The 20,302-nt window shown below is 32.2% G+C and overlaps 1 protein-coding gene across 1 annotated transcript in view; it reads left to right on the top strand.

Annotated features, from left to right (window-relative positions):
• The first annotated feature begins 563 nt into the window (after nt 1–563).
• LOC140443714 (probable cytochrome P450 28d1) overlaps nt 564–20,302 on the top strand; it is a 46,807-nt gene continuing 27,068 nt past the window's right edge. Inside the window, exons 1-3 of the mRNA XM_072535100.1 lie at nt 564–795; nt 13,023–13,260; nt 19,842–20,128. Coding sequence (XP_072391201.1) covers nt 620–795; nt 13,023–13,260; nt 19,842–20,128 — 701 coding nt within the window. The 5' untranslated portion in view covers nt 564–619. The remainder of the gene's footprint in view (nt 796–13,022; nt 13,261–19,841; nt 20,129–20,302) is intronic.

Here is a 20,302-nt window from a genome sequence, read left to right as displayed (position 1 = left end):
CCGGCCAATTTTCTGACTGCAACCCTAATAAACTGTTGTTTGTTTATATTGACAGTCACTAATATCCAGTAATTCAAGTAATTATTACAGTGTCTTGAAAAAGAAATAAAACCATTCCGAAAGCTAGACAAAAAGTCATAAGAGTGTTTCATTAACATCCCGGCCAATTTTCTGACTGCAACCCTAATAAACTGTTGTTTGTTTATATTGACAGTCACTAATATCCAGTAATTCTTGTATATACATATATATATATATATATATATATATATATATATATATATATATATATATATATATATATATATATATATATATATTTATATATCTATATATCAATATTATTTTCTATTTTATACTTTTAAGATTTTCACGACAATAGATTCAAATTTTTTTCCTAACAAATATCAAATAATTATTGAATTAATTCAATTGAAAATTAACATTCTTAATTTTTTTTAAGTAGATAAAAATGTTGTAACATACTTAATCTCGTTTTATCCCAAAATAAAATAAATATTTGTGTGGTATCTTATCAAAATGAAAATAAATATTGCGGCATCTCATACGAATATAAGTTGATATCAACATCAGTGGTGAGTGTCTAGCTGCAAATAAGATGTTGTTGGTATTACTAGTAACTTTAGCTATTTTTTTTATATGGATACATCGGATATACTCTTATTGGAGTAGAAATGGTGTACCAGGACCACAACCGTTACCGGTTGTCGGAAATTTTTTAAGAAGTTTTACCGGAGAGTTGAATGCTGGAGCTATCGTTGCTAAAATTTACAGGTTATCTTTATATTAATAACTTTAATAATAACACTAAAATTTATTTTTGAACAGACATAAAATTTTGAACAGAACTTAAAAATAATGCATTAAATTTTGTATCAGATATCATAATTTCAATAATTTATAAAATGAGGAGTTCGTCAGTGGGCCAAGATTGACCAAAAATTATTGACTTCACGTAAAAATCTTATACAGATATTTAAAGGTTCCAAAAGCTATATAAAAGGTAGCTAATTAGAAATCCGTAAATACGTACAGCTGATTTTGGTTTGTTTTTGTTTTCTTCTTCTTTTCGTGCCACTCCTAGCGGAGATTGGAAATCATCATGGCCACTGCGACTTTGTTAGCAGCGCGCCTAAAAAGTTCAATCGAACTACACCCGAACCATTCACGTAGATTACGAAGCCACGATATTTAACAGTCAACAATCTTAAAAAGTAAAAATATATAATAATAACTTATTTGTTACTAACTATTACTTATAATGTTGGTTTTGCATAATTCAATGTAATATAACTACTCAAAATTGTGGTAGTTAATAAGTTATTAAAGTCTGCTAAATTTCAAATAGTTTATAAGTCGTTATTCGATTTGTTTATCATGGAGATTGATTACTTTAACAACTGTACTTGCCAAGACAGTCACTGTAAAGGTATTCTGTAATAATTTACTCTTAACCCTTAACTGGAGAGACCCTATTTTAATACACAAAGAGAGACATGCCGTCTGACAGACTACAATGTAGGAGAGGGGATAAGAACTAAACTTACAAACTTTTTAAATATATTTAATGGTACTCTAAAAGCTGTTTGTATTTTCAATTGAACAAAGTAAAGTAACTCAAAATATTGTCAGAGAATAAAAAAATAACTACGACTTTCTAACAGTGAAATTTTTCACATTCACCTTTTTTACTTTTCATTACAGTGAAAAAATAAATATATATCAAGTAAGTTTTTATATGAAAGGCACTAACACATACTGGATTACGTAAAAATTAACTCGCGAAATTATTTTAATGTTGAAAAAAATGTCCAGCAACTGTAAAAGTTACATACCATTGGTACAAATTGGTTTCGTACACTGAAGACAGACAGGTTTTCTACATCGGCCACAAAGATATTTTGTCATACGGTTCTTCTTGCGAAGGCACAAATAACATATTTTTCGCTTCTCTAGTACTAAGGGCTCGTTATCATATACTTGGTTATTCTCAGGAGTTCCAAGGATACTCGCTATACTAGCTCGAATCAGCCGCTGTACATGAAAATTACCCATTCTTCGATTCATATGATCTTCTAATAATTGTTTTGCTAATATTTTAGCAAAAGCAGATTTATCTTGAATTTTAGAAAGAATTGTTTTTGTAACTTTGGTGCAGTATGTATGCATTTACAATAGCAATATCTATTATACAAAAGAAAAGAGCAAGAGTCCATCTGCGAGTTTTAGCACATTTTTCGTCCATGCAGTCTACACCTCCTTTGTTGGCATTATAATATGAAATTATTTCTGGTTTTTCTATTGAAGAATCATTACAAGCTCTATCATGCATTGATGATATTAAAATTGTAGCTTTGATTTTTCTGGCATAAGATACCATTGTACACTCTTCTCTAAATCCATAAACCCTACAACAAAAAAGCGTTTTAGATATTCTCATGGTTCGATTTGAATACCGCAGAATATACGAGGAGTCCTATGAAAGCTTTTATCTTCGTTATGGCAATATCCTTGAGGTCATCTTAATTTGGATTATTATACTTTATTTTCATTAAATTCAATTTATGATTGGTCCATTGAATAACACATAATAACATATTTTCGTCAAACAATAACTGCCATACCTTTAGAGGATCAACTTCCTTTGAGGATCAACTTCGTCTCCAAGACTTCGTGCTTTTGTTTTTAGGACGGGAATTTTTGTTACTAAATTATGTTTCCTTGTACAAGGGAAATATGTTTGATTATTAGTTTCAACTATATTTTCTTCCGAAATATTTTCTTCATAACTTTCCGTAGAAATGTCTGAATCCGTGTAGATATCGGACTCCAAATAAATATCATCTTGTATTTGATCAACATCACTAGCGCCACTATCTAATTCGTCAAACCACTTCAAAGCTGTATCTTTAAAATCAGCATCGGTAAAACGGATTTTTTTGATGGACTGGCCATGATTGTAACAAATACGCGACGTTTTCAATGAAACAAAATGTAACCTGAACCGAGACGTGCCGTCTAACAGACTTAAACTGATTTTCGGTTATAACTTTTTCAAATATGCGTATTTTTTTAACTAAGTTGGGTCACTAATAGTCAACGAATAATATAAAGAATAGATGAAGTGATGTGCCGATGGGCGGAGGTGTTTGTACAGGGTGTTAAAAATTCTTTACGCTGTAGTCTGTTAGACAGCACGTCTCCAGTTAAGGGTTAAAATGAAAGACTTTTTATGATCTACAACTTCTATTTGAAACATTTTGCTTTAGAATGTATAAGAAACGTTTTACAGGTAAAATATACTTTTTTTAACTTTTTGAGATTGTTTAAAAAAATAAAGCAACATCAGCGGTATGTATTTACTAACTTTTCATTAGCTAGTCTTCAAGAACTTGTATTTCTATATCTGTATAATTTTTTTTTTATATCTTTTTCTTTCTTAAATGGGGTAATAGCCGATTAGTATGACATTGTAAAGAAAATTTGACATACTGTGCAAATGATATCTGACAATATTAAAAAATGTATAGAAAGATATTTAATTCTATTTTGTGCATCCAAACTAGTTACCTGAAACAGGGTTCAAGATAAAATTGATACTGGAAAAATCCAAAAGGATCTCCATGTCATAAGTTTTATAAAGAGTTTATTATTATTATTATCCAAGATAGTATTGATAAACAATATTTAGTTTAAACACATTGTATTAAAAGTTTATTTAAGCCTTACCCCAATTTTTATTTGACAATTTGAATGAATTTAAATCTAATCTCAAGTCAGAATGTTTTCTATAAATAAATGAATATGCTTAAAAGGAAAAAAAACAGTTAAGATTTGATTTCACATATAGTGGATTCCTCATGTCTCTAATAACATCTTTATCAATATCTGTTTTGTCTTGCAATTCATAGAAGGCACAGATTAAAGATGAAATCTGAATTTGGTTCCGAAAAATTAGTTTACGGATTAATTATCAGATGTCGCTATTTGCGTCCATACGAAGCTATGTTAAAGTTGCTTCTACCAAGACAGGACAGATTTATTTTCACGTTCAGAGCGTCTGTAAGTGGCCGTCTTGAAGATCCCTTTTAGGGTGAAATACGTATAAGAGGATATACAGACGCACTAGATGTGAAATCAAATCTTAACTGTTTTTTCCCTTTCAGTCCGGTATACTCTTTATTAGTACTAGAAACCAATTCGCTAAGGATTTTTGCTTAGTTAAGGAGATCTGTTGTGGAATGAAATACAACTTTTAATTTATACAGTTTAAAATTATTCGTTAATTCGATAAGCCATTAAAATTTTATATTTTTAGGCCTTAGCGCGCCTTTTTTATGTGTAGTATTTATAAGCTTAAGTTTAATGATGTCATCCTTGCCTCCTGCCACCATCTTGGGTGCAAAGGATTTTTGCGCTGTGTCTCATGAACTTGCAATTATACAGAAAATGTTAAACACATTGTTTGTAGCAAATTAAATTGTCTACTTTACTTTATTTTTATTACTTTACATCGTAAAATTAAAAATAAAAAAAAATAGAACAAAAACAAAAATAATTAAAAATTTTTAAACAAATTTTCTTGGGTTTTTTTCTGGTCATTTTACAATTAAATGACATCAGAGCAACTTTATAGAGGCGTCTTCAGCGAATAATTTTCACTACGCGTTTGTTTGATTTCATTCATTTATCTGGATTCTACAGCGCTATGATGTTGAGCGTGTTCTTGAATTTCTTTGGGAAGAATACGGTAAAAACGAGCTGTATATTATTTATATTTTATCAACCTTTTTCACCACTCCCCATAAGGTAAAATCTGGATGCGCGTTTTTTTAAGTAATATCCCCAGTAGGCCCAATACCTGCACAAGTTTCAGACAAGACATTATTGATCTCAATTATATATTTAAAAAGTTGTTTTCTAGCTACTGTTTTTTTTTTATTGTCTTTGATAGTCCGGTTTGCGGTTCAGGATATAACTTAGTCTGGGAGGTAAATGTTTGAGGAATAATGCGAGTTAGAATTGGCGTCTTTGTCTTTAACTCTTTTTGAAATTTAGTTTATTCTATTTATTTTTGATATTTTCATGATGTTACTACAGGTTTCATAAGAACAATTGAGGTCTGCCTGTCGTCAACCACAAAGTTTAGATTCAAGAGAAATCTCTCTTGCATCTACAAAAAAAAACATTTCAGAAGTTCGGAGTTTTTAGAGGCTTGAATGTTTGGACTGTTATTACGACTGAACCTTGTGATAAAGGCGGAGATAAAAACACGTTTAAAACGTATTGCTGTACCGGAAGCTAAGTCAAGTTGTTTCTGTAAAATTTTGATTAATTTAAGTCTGCCAATTTTATAAGCTACTGATGTTTTGTCGCATTCAAACAAAGCATCAAGAAATAGCATACTCTATGCAGTATTATCGCTGTAAATAAAACCTAAAGCAAAGTATAATTGATACGACGTACACACTGTTAAATTAAAAAAAAATAGATTAAACTCCTCCATTTCTAATATTGTGACCATGACAAAAATTTCGATGGCCTCTGCTATTATAGTCACACACTCATAGAATTGGTATGCTGCGACAACAGAACGGATGAGGACTATTTCCGCATTTGATTCTGCCTCGTCGATACTAAAACTAAACTCTAATAGAGCAATTTTAAGAAGTTCTATTAAGTTATTAAGAAGAGAGGAAAAACGTATCCATCGACGTAAGAAGAGGGAATACGAACAGAACACTCTCAGTGAGATACAAAGTTTATTCGATAAAAATGAAACGAGAAAATACTACAAATCCTTAAATATTAGCCGTCGAGAATTTAAACCACGATTAAAAATTTATAAAGACACTAACGGTGAAATTCTACATGATAAAAACTCAGTTCTTAACAGATGGGCACAACATTTCAGCGAACATCCAAATATAAACGATATTGAAGGAGAGTACAATATAGAAAATGAACAAAATATACAACGTCAACTACACCGTGAAGACCCAACAAGAAGAGAAGTGTCAAATGCGATCCTAAAACTAAAAGACAATAAAGCCCCAGGAATCGATGACATCTGTTCGGAAATGTATAAAAAAGGTGGTGGTCAACTTTTTGCAGCAATCCATAAACTAATAGTACTCATATGGCAGAATGAATGGGTACCAGAAGAGTGGCTGAAGGGAATAATATGTCCATTGCATAAAAAGGGGGATCAACTGGAGTTTAAGAACTATAGAGGCACAACTCTGTTAGCATCTGCGTATAAGATCTTCGGCAATGTATTATCTGAAAGACTTAAACATTTTACAAAGGATATTGTTGGTCAATATCAATGCGGATTTACTGCTGGAAAGTCAACTACACATCAAATTCAAGCTCATAGGCAGATTCTAGAAAAGTCACTAGAATATAACATAGAAACACACCATCTCTTCATTGACTTCAAAGCAGCCTATGACAGTGTGAAAAGAACTGCATTATATAATGCAATGACAGACTTTGGAATCCCACCTAAGTTAGTTAAGTTGACCCACCTAACAATGCAAAACGTAAGCTCATGCGTTAGAATTGAAGGAGAAAACTCTACGTTCTTTGACATTAATAATGGTCTAAGATAGGGGGACGCGTTGGCGTGTCTGCTCTTTAATATTGCCTTGGAAAAGGCAATCAGACAATTAAATATTAGAATGAATGGAACTATTTTTAATAGATCGACGCAAATTCTCGCATTCGCTGACGATATAGTTATAGTGGGCAGAAGTATGAGAGACATGGTGCAGTGTTTTGCAAGGCTTGCGGACGCAGCCGCAAGTGAATTAGGACTTGTGGTAAACGAGGAAAAAACCAAATATATGTTGGTTTCTAAAAACCCTCGAAATATCCAACAAAGAATTCAAATTAACAACCATACCTTTGAGCAAGTCAAAGAATTTACATATCTTGGATCTCTAGTAAACGCAACAAACACGACAAGCGACGAAATAAAAAGACGCATACCAATAGCAAACAGAACTGTTCACGGCCTCCAGAGACATTTAAAAAATAAAAATATAAAACGTGCACTAAAGCTTAATATATACAGGACCTTAATAAGACCAGTTTTGATATATGGGGCTGAAACGTGGATCTTATCTCAAAATGATAAAAGACTTCTTGGTATTTTTGAACTGTATCAGTTATACACCGATCCAGATATTGTGAAATTCGTTAAAGTGCAGAGACTTAGATGGGCTGGATACATTGCTAGGATGTCAGATCACGAATACACGAAGAGATTAACATTTTCAAAACCAGAGGGCACAAGAAGCAGAGGACGACCACGAATGAGATGGATTGATGATGTGAAAGAAGACCTACAGATTCTAGGGGTTAGAAGATGGAGGGAAGTTGCCAGGAATCGACAGGAGTGGCGACTTCTTTGTGAGCAGGCCAAGATCCACAACGGATTGTCGAGCCACTTATGATGCTGATGATGATTAAGTTATTAAGAACTTTATCTTAGATAATATTGATGCTGTGCTCTTATCAAACTTCATCTCTGTGGATTGGTACTTTTTGGTGCAACGCAAGCGGTCCCACAACTTTCACGACTTTGTTCCTTCAATGTCAGGGATTTTGGAGTAGCTACCAAATATTATACTTGCAAATAGTCAATAGTGTTCTTGTACATACTCATCATATCTCTAAAGAATCTTGCTCAAAGACCACTTTCGATGCCAAATTACTTTATGTAACAGAAAATCACCATCGATAACAAAATGACTTCTTTGACTGTTTTTAGAAGATGGTTCTACTGTTGTACAGCCATTAAACAAAGATGACTTGGTACATTTTCTTAATGCCATCCTAAGCCAATAATGCCAATGAAAAAGGTGCTAATTGATTTGCAAGTTATGGTTTTTATATCGCCGATTGTTTCTCTCGAAATGCACATACGTTGAAATAAAAGTAAGGGATTGATGACGATTGGAGATTTTTCGACTTCAATAGTACTTCTCCTAACACTAAAAGAAAGAACCTTAGTTATGTGACGAAATGACGGTCGTTGAAAATCCAATCCTACGATGTTACTTAATAATCCTTCTCTTATCTTAATGGTGCGATGACAATTTATAATTTCTTAAGCAAATATGCGATTACCAATACAAATTTATTTGGAGCGAGCTACAATAAAATCATGAGATAAGAGCCAATTATAATTTTTTTAATGCCTTTGTTAAAACGCTAGATACGTAGATTCCTATAAAGGACGTGATGTTCCAAAATACTAATCAAAATATTACGGTATTGGGTATTTTACAGTATGCACTAGATGTTATCTATTCGCAAGTTCAATAGAAGAATAAAAAAGTAATATAATAGAAAACTAAGGGTAATGATTCGTTTTTATCGTATTCTAATAAGTACCTATTCAAGAACCCACTCAACTTCGAAGCGCTGTAAAACCTAGATAAAGTAATTCAATTATACAAATTTGTAATAAAAGTTATTTACTACAAACCCTTTATACTCTAATGTCATTTAATTTTAAAAAAGGCCAGAAAAAAAGTTTTGTTCAAAATTTGTTCAAACATTTTCAATTGTTTTTGTTTACAAGACAAAACATTTTTACGTTTTTTTACGATAAAACGCAATAAAAATAAAATTGTACACAATTTAATTTGCTACAAATAACGTCTAATAAAATTTCCTGTAAGGTTACTACTTGACGAGATCCACCGCGAAAACCCTTTGCAATCCTTTTTGCAAGAAGAAGGCCAGAAGCTAAGGGTGATGATCTTATTCCCTTAAACTTAAACCTATACTAACCTCCTTACATATCAAAAAAATAAAATTGCGAACTCTGAAAAACGCAACCCTAAATATATCTTTTCAATAGACTACTTTGGCAAAAGCTAATATGTCAAATTTTTTCTACTACTTTGGTAGAGGTCAATATGCAATGTCTTTTCTCGATTATAATAAGTCTATAAATATGTATTATGTGTTAGGATTAAATCTGATAGGTCTAACGGGACTATTATAATAACAACAAATATTTCTCCCTTAAGAACGATTTTTTTAGAACAAGTAAATTTGGCTCTATCGTATACGGATTTAACGATCATCATCATCATTCTGACTTTACAACCGTGTGTGGGTCCTAGCCTCCTTAAGAATTTCTCTTCAGTCGTTTCCACCCATCGCCTTCCTCCGCCAAGCATGGATTCCCATATTTCTCATGTCTTCATCAATGTTATCAAGAAACCTCATCGATTTTATCCACCTGAGACGTCCTATCTTAATATGTTTCACGATATCTGGTTCCTAGAATATCACTGTTTCGATGACGTCATTTTCTGTAAGAAGTGGTCGTAAGATTTGTGGTTGCGTGCTTATTTCATATACTTTGTTTTGTTGGTGTTTATTATTAAACTCATTTTTGTAGCTGATTCTTTTAATGCTACACACGCCTCTCGTACAGCGTTTCCCGTTCTCCCAGCAATATTGATATATTGTTGGGAGCATACAGCATAGGGAAGAATTTGCACTAATTTATTATATGATGAACCAACGTCAATGATATGTGACATACGTATTATTTTTTCCAGAGCTATATTGAACAGTATACAGAAGGGATGGCCTCCCTTCGTTATTTGTTTTAAAAGGTTCAGACAGTTCCCCCTGAATTCGTACTCTACATTCAACTTTTTCAAGAGTAAGTTTTGTTAAATTTACCAACTGATTTGGTATTCCTAGCTCTTTTATTGTTTTAAACATTTCTCTTCTATTCACTGAGTCCTAGGCAGCTTTGTAGAGTATGGGATTTATTGATTTCTTTTTTAATATCGATGTGATTTGATTTGTATTTTAAATATATGTTGGGGTGTGTTGGTTTTCTATACACCTCTTTCTTATATCCAGTACCGTTCTTAGAAAATAAAACATTTAGAGAAGGTAGTGTGTTAGGTAGTTTATCTCTTTTCTATGGTAAATGTTATTGTCTCTGCTTTATCGTTCATATCATTCAGGAATGAGTCCAACCACTTTGATCCATGAAGCGATATTGAAAGTACATCATCTACATATCTTCACCATACTTTGAGTTTTACATTTTATTTAGAATTAATATTTGTTTTAAAATCTTCCATAAACATATCGGCTAATAATGGAGATAAACTAGAACCCACTGCTAGACCAAAATTTGTTGTATGTAGTTCATTATTTAGTTCTTCTTTTTCTTCTTCTTCTTTTTGTATAGACATGACTCTGTCTGTTTTTCAATGTGCCTCCAGTAAGTTGTTATTCCATCGTTTGCGTGGTCTTCCTATTGATCGTCTTCCTATTGGGGAACCGTCTCTTGCCATCTTTACTACTCTATTTGTTGTCATTCGGCTTATATGATCGTTCCATTCTATTCTTTTATTTCTTACCCAGTTTTTGATGTTCTCCACCTTGCACCTATGTCGTATATCTGTACTTCTAGCTCTGTCCCATAGTGTCTTATTATCAATTTTTCATCTCTGTTGTTTCTAACATTCTTTTTGTTCTCTCTGTGTCAGGTCTTGTTTCTGCCGCGTATGTTATTATTTGTCTGATGACTGTTTTGGAAATTCTGCCTTTCGTTTCTTTCCCAATATTTTTATTTCTCCATATTGTTTCGTTTAGGCAGCCTGCGGCTCTGTTTGCTCTATTCACTTAATTTTCCAATGACTAATGTCAAAACTAAAATATTATTTAAACTAAATTCAATATTCCAAAATTCATTTAAAAAATGTTCTGTTTTTTTTTTATAAAGGTGTCATTTTTATTTGCAAATGGGTGTATATTATTTAATAAAAAATTTGACAGTTCACTACAAGAAGAATTCATGGTACTAAAAATCGGTTTATGTATTCATTTTGTACTTTCAGTACTTCTTAAAAATGAGGTGTCTCACTGTAATGAGGTGTAATTAATCTTCTTTGATAATTTGTTAAATAATCTCTAAACATAAATAAATTTCTACATATTCTGCTTTCCAAAGGCTTTGTTGGATCCTTTGTAAATTTTGTATAAGATCCGTTTGTTATTAGGTAGTTAATTTTGTTTTCATATTGAATTTTATCCATTATGGCAGTTGCATTTCTCGGGTCTGCTAGTAGTATAATTATGGAGTCGTCATTTTTGTAAGTTCTTACAGCGTTTAGGTCCTCTTTGCTTACGTTTTGTTTAATTTTATTATTCTTTTCCAATTTAATTTCCACTGAACTAATATTGTCTAATTTTGGAATAGATAGATGAGCAACCAAAAGACTTTCTTACAGTATTAATTATTATTATTATTATCTTTTTCTTTTGCCCTGCTCGATTATCGTACATCGGCTATGATATTCGTTATACTAATGTTGTTGACGACACCTTGGAAAAGGGTTGCAGAGGTTCTGTTAAATCATTCCCTCAGGTTTATAAACGATCACCATTCTTTTTCGAACTAGCTCGAACGCATAATATGGACAAAATATTCCAGTTTGTGATTTTTAACTGTTCTGACTACTTCCATAATTTTTCTTACCCCCTGCAAAATAATCCCTTTGTGATCTGTATCTATATAATCTTTTCGTAGAATTCTACGATACACCCAAATTTCAAAGGCTTATAAGTTTTCTTGTGTTTTCTTACAATTGTATCCGTTAAAGTCCAACTTTCAACACCATATAAAAAATAAAGGTCACATAATATCTTATATCTTACTAATCTAATTTTAAGTCTCAAAGTAATATTATTTCCACATAATATTTTCTTCAACTTAAAAAATGCAGTTCTGGTCATCTTTATACGTATTTATTCCATTTTTTTTTGCTCATGTCTAAGTTTAAATTTAGATTACAACCAAAATAAGCTGATTACACTTCTGGTTGTAATATACTAACAACCATCACCCTTGTTTTTGTAGTGTTTACTTCAGTCCAGATTCATCAGACGTTGTGGTAATCGTATTAATCAGATATTGAAGTTCTTTGTAACTATTTGAAATTAATACCGTATCTTCCGCGTACCTCAAACTATCAATATTGATGCGATTATTTTTATCCTCCTTCTCATTCCTTAAACCATTGTCAAGGCGTGGTGATACTTTAAATATAATTGGCTTGCTGCCTCAATTGGCTGCGATCCTATGCCATATGGACGGCTTCACATAGGAATTTTCAAACCAGAGTTTTTATTTGGTCTGCCAATCATGTTGGATATCTTCTTCTTAGTCTACGGCATTCTATTGTGTCCGTCCAGCTTGTCTAGAGGAGGAGTTCTGAATTAAGTAGGGGCTCATCTATACTTCGCGGAAGACGGACGGGCGAAGGAGTCCCCAACCCCGACACAGCGCGTCTCACGAGCTGACAGGAAAATGTCCTGCTGATATTTAAAAGAGGTGTGAATAAGGTCTTACCAAATAAGCACTAGTGAAACAACTCAGGACATAGGAGAGGCAGCAGCTGTGTCATTAATGTATCAAGGCTGCAGTGGAATGAGTTCTCCTGTTGCCCTAATAACAAATATCGGACGAATATATGGACGAATAGCACACATAATGATTCAATCGGGCGTAATACTGCGATCAGGCAGGCAAGGGGAAACCATCGGATTATCTTCCCTAGAGTACACTCCAAATAAGTGATTTAGTTTGATACCGTAATTAATACTATCCAATGCTTTATTAAAAACGAACTCCGAATGGATGTTAAATATTACTAAAAAAAAATGCAGCCCTGACTTAATCTTCTTCGTATTTAAAACTCGTTAGAATTATCCTCGCCAATCCTAATTTTGGCGCCATGGCGCCAGTAAAAATTTTTAATGATACTTAGGTTTTTATCAATAATACCTACATGCTAAAGAATGGCTATCATTAATTTACGTTTTACTCGATTAAAGGCCTTCTCAAAATTAATAAAACACAATAAAACTTGATGGCCGACATATTTATTTGCAACTGTTAATTTTTATATTTATTTTAAAAATTTAGCTTGAACTGATTATATTTTTAGGGAGTACGAAGGCCATTCTTTTGTTGGAATATACAAAAATGCAACCCCAGTGCTAGTAATACGGGATCCGGATTTTATAAAAAGTATATTAACAACAAATTTTAAAAATTTTCATGATAATGACTTTCAAGTTGACAAAGAAGTAGATCCTATTCTTGGCCGAAATCCATTTGTAATGAAAGGCGCAGAATGGCGAACAAAAAGAGCACAGCTTACATTTTGTTTTACCTCAGGAAAGGTATGGAACTATATATACACAGTTTAATATGTTTCTGTATAATATATTTTTTTGAAATTTTTTGTTACTAAGTAAATATGTTTGTAAAAATATAAAAATTATTAGTGTTTTAAAGTTGAAGCGTTTATTTGAGAGACAACACTTGTCCAAAAATTAAAATGTTGTTAAAGATTCATTGGAAGGAATGTGGATATCAAAATAATTGTATAAGTTCTACGACTAAAGCATGGTCCTTGGTTTTCCTGGATTCTGGTTCTAGATTTTGATAAAATTCTTTAACCCATTTGGTTGCACTGTACTCGTCGAAGTACAGCAGCAAAAATGGCCTAGTAGTGACACATCTGGTAAAAAAGTGGTACTCCACGTGTATGTCCGATTCAATTATATAATGAATCATAATACGTCTATGATGATAGTTATCCTTAAAATAGAACTTAAAATAGAAACTGATCGATGATGAAATTTTACAACTTATTGTAGAGAAGTCTCCTCTTTCTACAGAAATGCTGCGCAAGTAAAAATGCACAACCTTATAGCAGAAGATCCAAAATTTATGCATAAAAACCTACCAATGAAGCAGACAGTTTTGGCTGGGGTTACATGGGAAATGTGAAGCTTCCCAAAATTGCTGATTTTTGGAGAAGTCACTATTATATAATTTTACTTTTATTTCTTGTGTAATGACCTTAAATAAAACTTAATTGCAGGAAGACAAAAATAATAATCATTAGTAAGAACACCAATATAAACGCCCAAATTACAATATGCGATACCACGTTAGAAAAAGTGGAAAAAATATGCTATTTGGGCTGCAGTATTAAAAAGATGCTTGGGATCATCATCATCATATAACGGAGGTCCTACTGCGATTGCCGCTTCCCGCATTTCAGCCTCCATATTTTCCTATCTCTCCAATCTCCCTCTTCTAAGCCTATAGATTGCATTGTTTTTGTAATATCTCTTCTCCAGGAATTTGGTGGTCTTCCCCTTTTCCTTCTTTCTGGCGGAACATACATTAAAGCTTTCTGTGGCCACCGCTCCTCCTCTATTCTCATTCTTGGGATCACAGCTACGAAATAAAAACTCGTATTGAAAAGGCCAGAAACTCTTTTAACAGCCTTCGTTACGTCTTTAGTGTCCTCGTCTATGGAGTAGAAAGATTGAGCCTTACGAAAGACGCCATAAAACGATTAGAGGCATTTGAAATGTGGTGCTACTGATGTCTGTTGACGGTCTCTCATATACACAACACAGGTAATATAACTATTATCCGGTAGAGAGACCCTGGACGTAGACGTATATCCTGGCTGGCCAATCTTAGGAAGTGGACTGGTCTAACGTCAACTGATCTATTTTGAGCTGCCGTGAATAGAATAAGATAGGTCAATGTGGTCGCCATCATCTCTAAAAGATAGGCACATTTAGAAGAATTATGACGAGCAACAGATTTCAACTTCTTTTGAGATTCTTACATTTTGCTGATAACACGGCTGCTTTACCATAACCGTCTGCTTTAACGATCGTTCCCATAAAATAAGAAAATTATTTAAAATAACACAATTACGTTTTGCCCAATAATGTAATACTAGCTCAATACCAATTGATGATAAAAGTATGATTCCCTTCCGAGGAAGACTAATGTTCAAACAATATATACCTTCAAAGCGTCACCGCTATTATGGCTTAAAATTGTTTAAAGTATGTAATCCTGCAGGTCATACTCTAAAAATTAATATGTATACAGGCAAAATTGCTAATAAAAGGTAGGATTTATCGGAAAAAATTGTACTTAGATTTAGCAAAAGACTATCTACAAAAAGGAAGCGTTGTAATAACCGATAATGGCTACACGTCTGTGCCTTCAGCAAAACTTATTATTATTTTATGCTAATAGTCACTTATTATTGACACTACAGTTTTTAATATATTCCTGAAGATATACTTTCCGCAAAATTAAAAAAAGGAGAGATAATTGGAAAGAAACATCGTGATGGCATTGTAATAGGCAAAGATAAACGTGATGTCTTCTTCTTGACGACCAGACATGGAATCGGCATGAAAGAAAGAGGTAAACATAAGAAATATGGTGTAGCTATAATTAATCCTGAAGCAATTATTGACTACGACAAAGGAAAAGATGGTGTTGACCTCTCATATCAACTCGCATGCCATTTCTCACCTTTTGGAAAAACTGTTCCCTGGTACTGCAAAGCTGCAATTGAAGTTTTATTAAATATGGCTGTCATCAATAGTTTAATAATATATAATTTTTTCAACACACCAAAACAGCAGGTTATTTCATTTCAAGAAATGCTGATCTTTAGTTTAGTCAATTACAGTCTGATGCCTCTACCTATTACTACTGTAAAGCATATGCTTGTTACAGTTGACGCCAAAACTACAAACCATAATAAGACGAAAAATCACTGAAACTGTTACACTGAAACAGTTGCAACAAAAGGCAGTAAAGAAGCTCAAAAGAAACCCAAACTTTTTTCAACATTTTTTAATGTTTACTGTGTGACATGTTTTACTAAAAAGCATTAAGTTTATCACAATCACCGGTAATATTAGTGGCACACACGTGCAGTGCCATTAGGATCACCCGTGATCTTGCTATTTTTTTTGGTTTTTTAAATTTGTAAGAATGTAAATTTACTTTGTAATATTAACCATTTGTATGAATAAATATTGTTTTAAAAGGTAAAAGAAATAATAAGTTAGACTTACTCACAATCAATTTAATTTAACTAATCGGACGACCGGTTTCGCTTTCTATAATATGCAAAGCATCTTCAGGTCACGATACAAAGTTAAAATGATGCCGGTACTCTATTAACTGATGGTTGAAAGAACATGGTTCAAACTATCTGGGACTGTTGATTGGAGAACTCAGGTCAACTATTGTAATTGTTTAACAGTAAACGGGGAAGTTCTTGAGGAGACAGATTTTATCCAATGAAGTAGAGATAGGTGAAATGTATTGTTTGTTTGATGAAAGTAATGTTCTATACCATTAAATTCTTTAAAGTTATTTATATTTATTCTGGAGATATATTTATGAAATATGTGTTATTTATTGAGATTTTATGTTTTGTTTTGGAAGGTGGCAGTTGTAAGACAATGAATAAGAATGGATGTACAGATTGTGTGGGTGTGCAATTAAATAAGCTTGTAGTTATCAAATTTCTTTGATAAAGTTATTGCAATATCTGGCAAATTTTTTGTAAAGTCCACAAAATTTTATGTTAAAACTAAATTAAGACACTTTTAGACACACAGAAACACACAGAAAAGACTTAAAAAACGGGGGACGAAACAGACATTTAATTTAAAAGGAGAGGATTTTTTAAAAGAACTACATTTCTTACTAGGAGACAATGAGTTTTTCACATAAAAAAACTCATTGTCTCCTAGTAAGAAATGTAGTTCTTTTAAAAAATCCTCTCCTTTTAAATTAAATGTCTGTTTCGTCTCCCGTTTTTTAAGTGTTTTCTGCGTGTTTCTGTGTCTGTAAAAGTGTCTTAATTTAGTTTTAACATAAAATTTTGTGGACTTTACAAAAAATTTGCCAGATATTGCAATAACTTTATCAAAGAAATTTGATAACTACAAGCTTATTTAATTGCACACCCACACAATCTGTACATCCATTCTTATTCATTGTCTTACAACTGCCACCTTCCAAAACAAAACATAAAATCTCAATAAATAACACATATTTCATAAATATATCTCCAGAATAAATATAAATAACTTTAAAGAATTTAATGGTATAGAACATTACTTTCATCAAACAAACAATACATTTCACCTATCTCTACTTCATTGGATAAAATCTGTCTCCTCAAGAACTTCCCCGTTTACTGTTAAACAATTACAATAGTTGACCTGAGTTCTCCAATCAACAGTCCCAGATAGTTTGAACCATGTTCTTTCAACCATCAGTTAATAGAGTACCGGCATCATTTTAACTTTGTATCGTGACCTGAAGATGCTTTGCATATTATAGAAAGCGAAACCGGTCGTCCGATTAGTTAAATTAAATTGATTGTGAGTAAGTCTAACTTATTATTTCTTTTACCTTTTGAAATGGACTCACACAAGCAACACATTCATGATTTAAATATTGTTTTGTTATCATTTTTTACTTTGGCACCTAAAGAACTTACCTAACACTCTTATGGTGGCAGCCAATATGTTAAACTATGCGCCAATTGTTTGGACATATAATGCAAAAATTACGTTTCTGAACGATATATTTCTGCATTTGCACCTTCATAAGTATCAATTTATATAAAAGTACCAATAACTTGAGCTATGCATGTAGGAAATCATGGAATGGCATAAAACTCTTCTTTAACTTGGACCATGTTACCATTTCTTTGATACATTTTTGGTTCTTAAAGCTCTTGCCCTCAATATACATATATAGTCTTCTACTGATACTTGCATTTTTCCAGAACAAAAAATATTAATGTTAAAAATAACTTTTGGAATGATGTAGCTGCTTCTCCTCTAAAAATATGTGCTGATTAATATTTTCTCTATATACATTCGAACATGTTGGTTGGTTTGATTTTATAATTATTTTTTATCCACCAATCCACCAATTGTGATGACAAATTTTATTATATCTTAACATTAGTTACCTCTTTATTACTTTTTATTAACCCTCCAGTACACGCTCTCTATTTTCTTACGTGACTACACGCGTGGATTACATTGGTAATCCATACGTACTAGAGCTCTGGAAAAGCAATATTATGGATTACCATACGTACTGGAGCTCTGGAACAGCAATATTATTTAAAAATAGTATTACTGTTTTAATGAGGTTTTAAGAATACCACTGCAATCTATAATTGGCTTTGTTTTATAAGTTAAATTTACATTAAATTAAAAAAAAATAAAAAAACTATGAAAATTAAAAACCAAATACTATAAATCAAAGTTACCTATAACCAAAGGTTACAAACCAAACTAGGTTCTATACTATCCTGAATATAATATCCTAATTTGATTCAGACTGTATGTTCTGTTTTATCTCCACAATGTAGACATATTATTGCTTTAAATGTCCTGGGCAAGTCCACTGATTACAGCTGCTGCACCATTTTCTTGTGCTCTTATTCCTTACTGGTCCACAAATATGACAACACCCTAGGACCAAAGATTGAGTCGGAACTTCTTTAAGAGTTTCCTGATTTATTTTTAAAAGAAAATTAATTTTTTCTTTTATTTCTATTCTGTGTGAGTATTGTCTAGTCGCATTAACATCAGTGGTTTTATTAACTCAAAGGAAATGTCCTGAAGAAAAGTGCTTCTTGGAAGTGATGTAATGACATTATTAGCCTTATACAGCGAAAATACATTGATTCCTGATTATTATTTTTTTAGAACGTACGTTACCAAGGTACATTTTTCTTGGATGAATCCGAATAGTGAAAAACGTATGTCTCTGTTTTTAGACGTTATAAATTCTTGTGGTAGCTCCTTCTTACTTTTAATTGCACCAACAATACAGTTATCCATGATTACATTTCTGCCCATTCCTTCTATGCGTTTAACCATTCTTTTAACAACCTCTGCGCCACTCTAATCTGTTTTAAAAGGACCAGTTGGTTGTGTTTCTCAGTAAATCTTTATACTATAGGTATATGCATATTTACTATCTACTAATGCAAATATTTTTATAGCATATTTGGATCGTTTACTGGGGATGTATTGAAGGAATTGACATTTTTCCGTAAAAGCAAGTAATTGCTCTGCAACTGTTAAATAATCTGAAAATGTAAATTTTTTTTGAAAATCTAATATATCTAATAATCTAAATAATCTAATAAAAAGTTCAAAGATGTCTAGTATACGAGCAAGTTTATCCAGCTCTCTTCTTTGTTGTCTAGCATTAAAGTCGTCAAACCTCAAACATCTCAGAAAAAATCGAAAACGATTTAAAGACATTGTCAAGTAAATAGCTTCAACACCAGTACCTGTCTTATTATCTCACATTTGCAAAACATTTAGTCTTCTAGATTTTAGAACACCTGCTAAAAAGAGTATACCAATAAGTCATCAAATCTCTTCGATATCGGTCATTTAAGCATCTCTGTAGCGTTGGAAATTTGCTCTTACCTTCTCAATACAGATGTTGGCACAACGGGTAATTTCTTTGACGATATTATCATCAAGCATACATTTGAAGCATTCAAACCGTGTTTTTGCATTTCTAGCTTCTCTTATTGGTCCTGGTAACTTCAAAACAATATTTGATATAACCAATATGAACATTATCAGATAAATATTGCTCAACATTATAGCTTCGCACGCATCTGAGCAGCTGTCGTCGTCACTACCATCTATATTCGGCTTCTGTTAATACTCTATTTCATTATTTCATTCCATCAGCATTTTTCAAAATTAGGAAGAATATTGGGAGAATTTGCTAATAACATAATAATTTTGCAAAATATGCAAGAAATTTGTTAAATATACTATACATTTTTGTCACTCACATCTATTTAGCTACATATTTCTGTTCTCATTTTCTATATTATGTTCTAATAGTTATATATTTTTAGATAAAAGGAATGTACAAATTTTTAGACAAAAATAGTAAGAATATGATAAAATATATCATAGAAGAATCCAAATCTCAACAACCTTTAGAAGCCAGAGAAATTTGTATCAGATTTACACTCGATAACGTTGCAGCTTGTGCTTTCGGATTAGAAGGAAAATGTTTTGAGGAAAATTATTCCGATTTTAGAGATGTGGCGAATAAGTTCTTATCACCGGATTCACTAAGTAGTCTGCAGTGGCTTATGTTTACAGTTTGGCCCAAAGGTCATAAATATCTTAAGTTTAAGTAAGTATATTTTAGCTTTGTGTTTAACTTTTTTAAATTTAACCTAACTAAATGACTTTAAGTAAAAGTTACTTATTCCTTCATTTATTAGAGATTTGAATGTATGGCCGATATATGCAAATTTGGTCACTTAAAGTGTTTTAATGTTTTTAGTGTTGATCACGAATAATTTAG

The sequence above is a fragment of the Diabrotica undecimpunctata genome, chromosome 6 (genome assembly GCF_040954645.1).
Source record: "Diabrotica undecimpunctata isolate CICGRU chromosome 6, icDiaUnde3, whole genome shotgun sequence".
NCBI lineage: Eukaryota > Metazoa > Arthropoda > Insecta > Coleoptera > Chrysomelidae > Diabrotica > Diabrotica undecimpunctata.
This window is presented reverse-complemented; position numbering and strand designations above follow the sequence as displayed.